The sequence below is a fragment of the Procambarus clarkii genome, unplaced genomic scaffold (assembly GCF_040958095.1).
Source record: "Procambarus clarkii isolate CNS0578487 unplaced genomic scaffold, FALCON_Pclarkii_2.0 HiC_scaffold_2307, whole genome shotgun sequence".
NCBI classification, from domain to species: Eukaryota; Metazoa; Arthropoda; class Malacostraca; order Decapoda; family Cambaridae; genus Procambarus; species Procambarus clarkii.
Window position 1 is genome coordinate 63 of NW_027191313.1, and position 12,149 is coordinate 12,211.

The 12,149-nt window shown below is 40.2% G+C and overlaps 1 protein-coding gene across 1 annotated transcript; it reads left to right on the top strand.

The window, feature by feature from the left end:
• Positions 1-654: 654 nt before the first annotated feature.
• On the top strand, positions 655-2,616 carry LOC138362663 (integumentary mucin C.1-like). The gene has a single exon (XM_069321087.1). It carries the CDS (start codon positions 655-657, stop codon positions 2,614-2,616), a length of 1,962 nt encoding a protein of 653 aa, XP_069177188.1.
• Positions 2,617-12,149: the final 9,533 nt, after the last annotated feature.

Genomic DNA, 12,149 nt, shown 5'->3' on the forward strand with positions numbered 1-12,149 from the left:
GGAAAGTCTTTTTTTTTTTGGGTAAGGTTATCCTTCTATTTTGTTTTTTTCTTTAGAGGTATTTTTTGAGGTCGAAATGAGATCTAGCAAAGAGGTAGATTTAATTTTCTCTATAGTCGTAGGTTGGTGAGTGGTGATAGGTAAGTACAACACATGCCACCTTCCAAGACTCTACACACACACACACACACATACACACACACACACACACACACACACACACACACACACACACACACACACACACACACACACACACACACACACACACACACACGCACACACACACACACACACACACCTACGCCTCCCCCCATCCACATACCCATCATTCATTCACCCACTCCCTCTCTGCATACATTTATTAAAATGAATATACCGAGGGGACAATCGAGGCCTTTTAAAGAATATTCATGATGATGTATGTATAATGATGTATACCTGGAATAGTGACCGGGAATACGTCCCTCAGTCATGTTTGAGAGGCCACTTATCAAGTATTATATCCGAGGTTATCAGTTAAGCGAAGCCTAATATAATCTTCTTATTAAGATACATTAATAAATGGTGTTAAAAGTGATAGTTTATTGACCTAAAGGACTTAAATTTGTTGTTATTAATTTTTGGAGGAGATTTGTATGATATAATTATAATATGTATATTAGTAATACAATATTAGATGACCGTCAACACTACCAGACGACCACAAAGGTTACCAGACGACCACAAAGGCTACCAGACGACCACAAAGGCTACCAGACGACCACAAAGGTTACCAGACGACCACAAAGGCTACCAGACGACCACAAAGGTTACCAGACGACCACAAAGGCTACCAGACGACCACAAAGGCTACCAGACGACCACAAAGGCTACCAGACGACCACAAAGGCTACCAGACAACCCCAAATGCTACCAGACAACCACAAAGGCTACCACACGACCACAAAGTCTACTAGACAACCACAAAGGCTACCAGACGACCACAAAGGCTACCAGACAACCACAAAGGCTACCACACGACCACAAAGGCTACCAGACGACCACAAAGGCTACCAGACGACCACAAAGGCTACCAGACGACCACAAAGGTTACCAGACGACCACAAAGATTACCAGGCGACCACAAAGGTTACCAGGCGACCACAAAGGCTACCAGACGACCACAAAGGTTACCACACGACCACAAAGGTTACCAGGCGACCACAAAGGTTACCAGGCGACCACAAAGGCTACCACACGACCACAAAGGCTACCACACGACCACAAAGGTTACCACACGACCACAAAGGTTACCAGGCGACCACAAAGGTTACCAGGCGACCACAAAGGCTACCAGACAACCACAAAGGCTACCACACGACCACAAAGGCTACCACACGACCACAAAGGTTACCACACGACCACAAAGGTTACCAGGCGACCACAAAGGTTACCAGGCGACCACAAAGGCTACCAGACGACCACAAAGGTTACCAGACGACCACAAAGGCTACCAGACAACCCCAAAGGCTACCAGACAACCACAAAGGCTACCACACGACCACAAAGGCTACCAGACGACCACAAAGGCTACCACACGACCACAAAGGCTACCAGACGACCACAAAGGCTACCAGACAACCACAAAGGCTACCACACGACCACAAAGGTTACCAGGCGACCACAAAGGCTACCAGACAACCACAAAGGCTACCACACGACCACAAAGGCTACCACACGACCACAAAGGTTACCAGACGACCACAAAGTCTACCAGACAACCCCAAAGGCTACCAGACGACCACAAAGGCTACCAGACAACCACAAAGGCTACCACACGACCACAAAGGTTACCAGGCGACCACAAAGGCTACCAGACGACCACAAAGGCTACCAGACGACCACAAAGGCTACCAGACGACCACAAAGGCTACCACACGACCACAAAGGCTACCAGACAACCACAAAGGCTACCAGACGACCACAAAGGCTACCACACGACCACAAAGGCTACCAGACGACCACAAAGGCTACCAGACAACCCCAAATGCTACCAGACAACCACAAAGGCTACCACGCGACCACAAAGGCTACCACACGACCACAAAGGCTACCAGACGACCACAAAGGCTACCAGACGACCACAAAGGCTACCACACGACCACAAAGGCTACCAGACAACCACAAAGGCTACCAGACGACCCCAAATGCTACCAGACAACCACAAAGGCTACCACACGACCACAAAGTCTACCAGACAACCCCAAATGCTACCAGACAACCACAAAGGCTACCACACGACCACAAAGTCTACCAGACAACCCCAAAGTCTACCAGACAACCCCAAAGGCTACCAGACAACCACAAAGTCTACTAGACAACCACAAAGGCTACCACACGACCACAAAGGCTACCAGACAACCACAAAAGCTACCAGACAACCTCAAAGACTACCAGACAACCACAAAAGCTACCAGACAACCTCAAAGACTACCAGACAACCTCAAAGACTACCAGACAACCTCAAAGGCTACCAGACGACCCCAAAGGCTACCAGACGACCACAAACACTACCAGATCACCCAACAACCTTTCCAGTATTGCATTTACAACATTTATTGTGGAAACATTTAGAGGGTGTGAATAACTCTGAACATCAAGTATTTAGAACCCAAAAAAATATATGAAATTATTCTGGACAGATATGTTTTTGTTTCATTCAATTCTGGCATTCTTGCAGTTTACCACGTTTTCATACATTTATTAAAAAACAAAACATGCTCTTGCATTTGTTTTTATTTACTGAAACAAACTTTCATTTGTTGTTGCATTAATGGAACGAATAAATTTGCAATCAACTATATATATACATATATATATATATATATATATATATATATATATATATATATATATATATATATATATATATATATATATATATATATATATATATATATATATATATATATATATATATATATAAGTGATTGGAGTGAACTAATAAGGAAGGAAGAATGAGATCGTAATAGAGAGGAAAGATAACGATGAAGATAAGGAACTAAAAGAGGGTATTAATAGAACACCCCCCACCCCCACCCCACTCACTCCCCCTTTCCTAATCCCCCCCCCCCCTACACACACACACACACACACACACACACACACACACACACACACACACACACACACACACACACACACACACACGCTAATACACAGATAGACGAGAAACCAGACTCAAGTGTTGATATATGAAATACTCCCGCCTATAAAAGTCAGCAAACACCTCAACCGGTTTTAAAAACCCACCACCATCACCATCCAACGAGAAACCGAAGGCCGAAACCCTTAGAAAAAAAATGACAAGAGGCTAAAAAAAATAGAATAAAGACCCACACCAAGAATGATAAACAGAAAACAAATAAATCCCAGAAAAAAACCCCAATGTGGCCCAAGAACTTATACGCGAAAGTGGAAGGAAAGGCACAAGTGAAAGGTAAAGAAAGTTGGGGTCCGGTGGCGGACGCGGTCGTCATGAATAAACAGGAAGGAAGGTGTTCGGAACGAGAATTGAACATGACACAACGATGCACGACCCCAGGAGACACCAGCATGACCAATAAGGTCGCCTAGTTCAACCTCAGCATATAGGAGCATTTGCCCCCGACGATGACCTTGTTCGGAAGGTCGGATGGTCACCTTGTTACTTAGTTATTAGACCGAGGATTACGGAAGCTCCCCCCCCATCCCCGGAGTTCGGTAGACCGACGCGGAACGACGGTAGATTCCGGTAGACTCACGATTTCGGTAGATTCCCCAGTCGTCGGTAAACCACGGACATTGGTAGACCCCAAAATGACACTTGACCTTTAGACCTCGGTAAACTGACCTCTGTGTCTCTGAGGTCACCATGAGCTAGGAAGAAATTATATTAAATAATTGGCAAGAGACCAGAATTACCAAAGGTAGGCCTATGCATGCCTAACCAGAGGATAGGCTAGAGTGACCACAACATGGACGACCATGACTAGAGGATAGGTTGAAGTCTCATGAATGTCCTTGACCTCTGGCTAATCCCTGCCAGGTCAGTCAAGCTAATCCGGTTGTTTGACTGGGATAGCTAGTGGTAGTTGACCCTTAGCAGCAGGACTGGTTGACAGGTAGTTTCAGGCCTTCTGCAGTTTAATTCTTGAGGTTATCTTGAGATGATTTCGGGGCTTTAGTGTCCCCGCGGCCCGGTCCTCGACCAGTCCTCCACCCCCAGGAAGCAGCCCGTGACAGCTGACTAACTCCCAGGTACCTATTTACTGCTAGGTAACAGGGGCATTCAGGGTGAAAGAAACTTTGCCCATTTGTTTCTGCCTCGTGCGGGAATCGAACCCGCGCCACAGAATTACGAGTCCTGCGCGCTATCCACCAGGATAGCGGAATTAGCAGGATAATTACCTAGCGGAAAATAATCATACCTGCTGAATCAAATAATATTTATTGAGAAATATATATATATTCTTCAAGAAACACTGACAAAAACCAACAAACACATCTAACAGAGTTATATATCCGTAAAAATTTGTTAAAACGCGTTCAAAAGTGGAACAATTTACACAACAAAGAAATTCATGCTTATGAAGAATTTAAAAAAAAAACGAAATATATATCTGTCCGGATTAGCCGATTCGTTGTTTACCACAACAATATCCGGTTGAGGGGAAATTAGTATCCAGTTTTCCTCCCGTTCTTATCCTACTTCAGCGGATATGAACAATGGCGGACAGCAGCGGATATTTGTTGTCGGGGAGAGGAGGAGGAACCACGACCCTGAAACACTTGTACAATTGATGGGACGTCCTAGCTGGCAGCTTCAGGCGGCCTAGCCCTGGCTATCCTCGCTAGGGGGCTAGGGGGAGGCTAGGGAGGCTAGGAGCAACGTGTCTGTGACTGGTAGTATATAGGGAGTGACGCGCTATGTCATCGAGGACGACACAGCGAAACGGACGAGGACGACCTCGACGACACAGTCAAGAAGGACATAAATAGTGATGAGAAGATAGCAAAGTTATGCGGTGTGTAAGGAAGGAGAAGGTTAAATGTCAGTCTTAAGAATCATTATTATTCCTTATTCCTTCTCTCTCTCTCTCTCTCTCTCTCTCTCTCTCTCTCTCTCTCTCTCTCTCTCTCTCTCTCTCTCTCTCTCTCTCTCTCTCTCTCTCTCTCTCTCTCTCTCTCTCTCTCTCTCTCTCTCTCTCTCTCTCTCTCTCTCTCTCTCTCTCTCTCTCTCTCTCTCTCTCTCTCTCTATCTCTCTCTCTCTATCTCTCTCTCTCTCTCTCTCTCTCTTTCATTCAACATTCAACATTAACAATTCCATCGACCAGTTTCCCCTCATTTGCTTATAACAATAAACTCAAATTCAGACTCTTAAGAGCCAGCACGACTACTCGGGACTTCACGCTTCGCCAGAATCAGTCACTGACTGCGAGAGGCTGAGACGAATTCGAGGCCGTGACCAAACTGATAGGTGCAGCCTTCTTCACACTACTTCCCCTCCTACCCTGTCGTAGCTCAGTCGATTAAGGCAGTGTCTGGGATGCTCCCGGACGCAGGTTCGAATCCTCGTCACGGCCCATGTGGATTTGTTCCCCCCCTAGTTTACATGCTGGGGAGACCCTTCTTGGGCTCACAGCAATGCATACAGTAGTGTTCAGAGAGAGAGAGAGAGAGAGAGAGAGAGAGAGAGAGAGAGAGAGAGAGAGAGAGAGAGAGAGAGAGAGAGAGAGAGAGAGAGAGAGAGAGAGAGAGACAGGGAGAGAAAAAGAGATGAGTTTGGAGTTGTTGATGGGCAGAAGGTTGTCGCAATTCAACATTTGCTTCCTCAAAAGATGATCTTGTTCAGAGCTCCCGTCGAGTGGCTTAGCACATATTCTTTGATGACAAGATCAAACACGCCTCATGTAAAAGGATTAGAGAGAGAGAGAGAGAGAGAGAGAGAGAGAGAGAGAGAGAGAGAGAGAGAGAGAGAGAGAGAGAGAGAGAGAGAGAGAGACACACACACCACGAGAAATAGAAAATGTGAGATAGAGACACAGAGACGCAGCGAGAGAAACAGAAAATAAGACAGAGAGAAAGACAGAGAAAGACAGACAAAGAAAAAGATAGATTGCTATAGAACCAGAACAAAAATTATTTGGTTGGAAACTTATTTATATTTAACTTATAAAGTCACTTTAAGCTCTCATAACTAAATATATGTACAGGCTTTTTTTTAACATCAAATTAAAATGAACACACAAACCTAATATTTTTGTTTTTGTTTGAAACTAAGACTAGGGTTCATAAGGGCTGTCAAATGACGTGCCTGGTGAAACTGCAAGCAAGAGCTGTTATCCTACCTCATCTCACTTGAAGCCGGCTCCTAGAAACTCATTTTTTTTTCATGAGAATGTACTTTGAAACTATCACATAGTTTAACATAGAAACTATTTGGAACTATCATATAAGGAACTATTATATAAGGAACCAGATGAACCTGCAAGAAAGTATTTACTAATACATTTACCCCTAAACAAAATATATGAAAGTTGTTAATTATTTCTTAATTACATGAACATTTACACTGTTACTCTTAAGTTGTAACCAACAACTTAAGAGTTATAAGTACCAACTTTGCCGGAACTCCGACGAAAACTTAACAAAAAACCCATGAAGATTGTGCCCCAATGATGAGGTCTGAAGTCAGGAAGGAAAACCCAAAGACCTTAAGCCTCAAGTCACACAAGTTTCCTCTTGCCTAGGAGTGGGATGGTGCCCTAACCTAACAGCCTAGGAAAGGTGTTTTTCCTATTGGACAGCCAAAGGCAAGATGTGGGGAAACATGTAGACAGCTTCCTCAGGAGACAGGGCTGGCTTGAGGGGTAAAGCCATAAAAAAAACACAGTTGGCTGAGAGAATGTTTGAAGTGTGTGTGTGTGTGTGTGTGTATGTGTGTGTGTGTGTGTGTGTGTGTGTGTGTGTGTGTGTGTGTGTGTGTGCGTGTGTGTGTGTGTGTGTGTGTGTGTGTGTGTGTGTGTGTGTGTGTGTGTGTGTGTGTGTGTGTGTGTGTGTGTGTGTGTGATACCAGGATTTCGTGTGCGATTAGGGGTCTGAAGCAGCCTGATTGTACCAGTCAAGATGGGCGTTATTCCTTGAGCAGGAGATGGGGGAATTTCCTGTGAGACCCATGGGTGATAGTGGTAGGTGAGAGGTAATGGTGGTGGTGGGTATAGTGCTTAGAAGTGGTTCTAGTGGTGGTGGTTGATGGTGAGGTGGTGATTGTGGTTATGCTTCCGTACAAATACCGATGATAATTAGAAACCTGCGAACAATTTACGTGTGCCTGTATTAACCTTTTTACTAAGAATGTTACCTACATTAGAAAATATATAATTATCACATTAAAATACGATAAATGTTATTAAACAACCCAATAGTTTAGATAAGAATATGCACCAATCAGAAGCGAGTAATGAGACACAAGACACCAATAAGAACGTTGTGTGGGAGCGCCACCGAGGCCGCTAAACGACCCAACTACTCGGCTAACTAGCAGTTTGACGGCTGTTAACGACTCACGTCGCCTCCACCACCTCCAGCCACACTTGTCACCACACCTTCCCCAGCCACAGCGGCAGCCACACCCTCCCCAGCCACACCTGTGAACGTATAAAACAGTGAACGTAAACGGCTAATTAGTGAACGTTTAATCGGTGAACGGGTATATTAGTGAACTTATAAAACAAATAAAACAGTGAACATATAAAACAGTGAACGTATAAAACAGTGAACTTAAAAAACAGTGAACTTGTAAAACAGTGAACATATAAAACAGTGAACTTATAAAACAGTGAACTTATAAAACAGTGAACTTATAAAACAGTGAACATATAAAACAGTGAACGTATAGAACAGTGAACATATAAAACAGTGAACTTATAAAACAGTAAACTTATAAAACAGTAAACTTATAAAACAATGAACTTCTAAAACAGTGAACATATAAAACAGTGAAAGTATAAAACAGTGAACATATAAAACAGTGAACTTATAAAACAGTGAACTTATAAAACAGTGAACTTATAAAACAAATAAAACAGTGAACTTATAAAACAGTGAATTTATAAAACAAATAAAACAGTGAACTTATAAAACAGTGAACTTATAAAACAGTGAACTTATAAAACAGTGAATTTATAAAACAGTGAACTTATAAAACAAATAAAACAGTGAACGTATAAAACAGTGAACTTATAAAACAGTGAACTTATAAAACAGTGAACGTATAAAACAGGGAACATGTAAAACAGTGAACATATAAAACAGTGAAATTATAAAACAGTGAACTTATAAAACAAATAAAACAGTGAACTTATAAAACAAATAAAACAGTGAACTTATAAAACAAATAAAACAGTGAACTTATAAAACAAATAAAACAGTGAACTTATAAAACAAATAAAACAGTGAACTTATAAAACAAATAAAACAGTGAACATATAAAAAAGTAAACGTATAAAACAGTGAACATATAAAACAGTGAACTGAAAAAAACAGTGAACATATAAAACAGTGAACTTATAAAACAGTGAACTTATAAAACAGTGAACGTATAAAACAGGGAACATGTAAAACAGTGAACATATAAAACAGTGAACTTATAAAACAGTGAACTTATAAAACAGTGAACGTATAAAACAGGGAACATGTAAAACAGTGAACATATAAAACAGTGAACTTATAAAACAGTGAACTTATTTAATTACTACCAAAACTACCTAACAGAAAGCACATTAAAATACGATAAATGTTATTAAACAACCCAATAGTTTAGATAAGAATATGCACCAATCAGAAGCGAGTAATGAGACACAAGACACCAATAAGAACGTTGTGCGGGAGCGCCACCGAGGCCGCTAAACGACCCAACTACTCGGCTAACTAGCAGTTTGACGGCTGTTAACGACTCACGTCGCCACCACCACCTCCAGCCACACTTGTCACCACACCTTCCCCAGCCACAGCGGCAGCCACACCTCCCCAGCCACACCTGTGAACGTATAAAACAGTGAACGTAAACGGCTAATTAGTGAATGTATTATCGGTGAACGTATAAAACAGTGAACTCATAAAACAGTGAACTTATAAAATAGTGAACTTATAAAACAGTGAACGTATAAAACAGTAAACTTATAAAACAGTGAACTTATAAAATAGTGAACTTATAAAATAAATAGATCAGTGAGCTTATAAAACAGTGAACGTATAAATAAGTGAACTTATTAAACAGTGAACTTATAAAACAGTGAGCATATAAAACAGTGAATATATAAAACAATGAACATATAAAACAGTGAACTTATAAAACAGTGAACTTATAAAACAATGAACATATAAAACATTGAACTTATGAAACATTGAACTTATAAAACAGTGAACTTATAAAACAGTGAACTTTTAAAACAGTGAACGTATAAAACAATGAACTTAAAAAACAAATAAAACAGTGAACTTGTAAAACAGTGAACTTGTAAAACAGTGAACGTATAAAACAGTGAACTTGTAAAGCAGTGAACGTATAAAACAAATAAAACAGTGAACTTATAAAACAAATAAAACAGTGAACTTATAAAACAAATAAAACAGTGAAATTATAAAACAAATAAAACAGTGAACATATAAAACAGTGAACTTATAAAACAGTGAACTTATAAAACAGTGAACGTATAAAACAGTGAACATGTAAAACAGGGAACATATAAAACAGTGAACTTATAAAACAGTGAACTTATAAAACAGTGAACGTATAAAACAGTGAACGTATAAAACAGGGAACATGTAAAACAGTGAAATTATAAAACAGTGAACTTATAAAACAGTGAACTTATTTAATTACTACCAAAACCACCTAACAAAAAGCACATTAAAATACGATAAATATTATTAAATAACCCAATAATTTTAGATAAGAATATGCACCAATCAGAAGCGAGTAATGAGACACAAGACACCAATAAGAACGTTGTGTGGGAGCGCCACCGAGGCCGCTAAACGACCCAACTACTCGGCTAACTAGCAGTTTGACGGCTGTTAACGACTCACGTCGCCACCACCACCTCCAGCCACACTTGTCACCACACCTTCCCCAGCCACAGCGGCAGCCACACCCTCCCCAGCCACACCTGTGAACGTATAAAACAGTGAACGTAAACGGCTAATTAGTGAACGTATTATCGGTGAACGGGTATATTAGTGAACTTATAAAACAGTGAACTTATAAAACAGTGAACTTATAAAACAAATTAAACAGTGAACTTATAAAACAGTGAACTTATAAAACAAATTAAACAGTGAACTTATAAAACAGTGAACTTATAAAACAGTGAACGTATAAAACAGTGAACTTATAAAACAAATAAAACAGTGAGCGTATAAAACAGTGAACTTATAAAACAAATATAACAGTGAACTTATAAATCAGTGAACTTATAAAATAGTGAACTCATAAAACAGTGAACTTATAAAACAAATTAAACAGTGAATTTATAAAATAGTGAACTTATAAAACAAATAAAACAGTGAGCTTATACAACAGTGAACATATAAAACAGTGAACTTATAAAACAGTGAACTTATAAAACAGTGAACTTATAAAACAGTGAACGTATAAAACAGTGAACTTATAAAACAGTGAACGTATAAAACAGTGAACGTATAAAACAGTGAACGTATAAAACAGTGAACGTATAAAACAGTGAACGTATAAAACAAATAATACAATGAACTTATAAAACAGTGAACGTATAAAACAGTGAACTTATTAAACAAATAAAACAGTGAACGTACGAAAAAAAATAAAATAGTGAACGTATGAAAAAAAAATAAAACAGATAAATACACTGTAAAACCTGTGTTTAGTGTAAGTGTTCAAACATGTTTGTCAACGCAGGTGTTGAGCGCCGCAGGAGAGCATTAACTACCCGCGAGGATAACGAGGTCAGTTCCAATTGGCTTGTTTGTAGACGCAGGTAGGCCTAGTAGACTGTAGTAATTACTGTAGCTGCGATCTGAGCGATAGGTAGGCCTAGGAGACTTTGTTTTTTGGGACGTGGGTTAGTCTGAGGTCTGTAAAATGGGTTGGGGAGTGATGATGGATAGGCTCTGTGATTATGGGTAGGCTCTGTGATGATGGGTAGGCTCTGTGATGATGGGTAGGCTCTGTGATTATGGGTAGGCTCTGTGATGATGGGTAGGCCTATAATGGTCTGAGAGAGATTCGGATTTTTCTCCACTGTATTTATATATATTATTGTTTATTTCACGACCAGAGCAGCTGATAGCACTAAACGGTATGCATACATGTATTGTTTCAATAAACGGTATACATACCTGTTGCTTCAATAAACGGTATGCATACCTGTTGTTTCATTAAAAGTATGCATACCTGTTGCTTTATTAAACGATATGCATACCTGTTGCTTTAGTAAACGGTATGTATACCTCTTACTTCAATAAACAGTATGCATATCTGTTGCTTCACTAAACGGCATGTATACCTCTTGCTTCAATATATACAGTATGTATATTTTTGCTTCTTTGTGAACCTTTTGTAGGATTCAAACGACCCCAAGTGCTTTTTTTAACCTTCTTCAGCAGCAGCTTATAGAGTCGTGATACCTGTCTCACTATCAAAGATCCAGATGTGATATTTTTAAGCTGTTATAGAGCATCTGAGAAGGAGCGGCTCTAATTTTAAAGTTTTCAGGTGAAAGAAAGACTTTTTTTTATTTTTTTTATTCATAAGTCGTATTTGATTTTATATTCCTTAGGTTAGGCTTTTTTAGTGGTGTAGTTCTTAGTGGTGTAGTCCTTAGTGGTGTAGTTCTTAGTGGTGTAGTCCTAATTGGTGTAGTTCTTAGTGGTGTAGTCCTAATTGGTGTAGTCCTAATTGGTGTAGTCCTAATTGGTGTAGTCCTAATTGGTGTAGTCCTAATTGGTGTAGTCCTAATTGGTGTAGTCTTTAATGTTTATTAGGTAATAATGATAGCGGTTTAATAAATCAGGTGTATTTATGTGTGTGTGTGTGTGTGTGTGTGTGTGTGTGTGTGTGTGTGTGTGTGTGTGTGTGTGTGTGTGG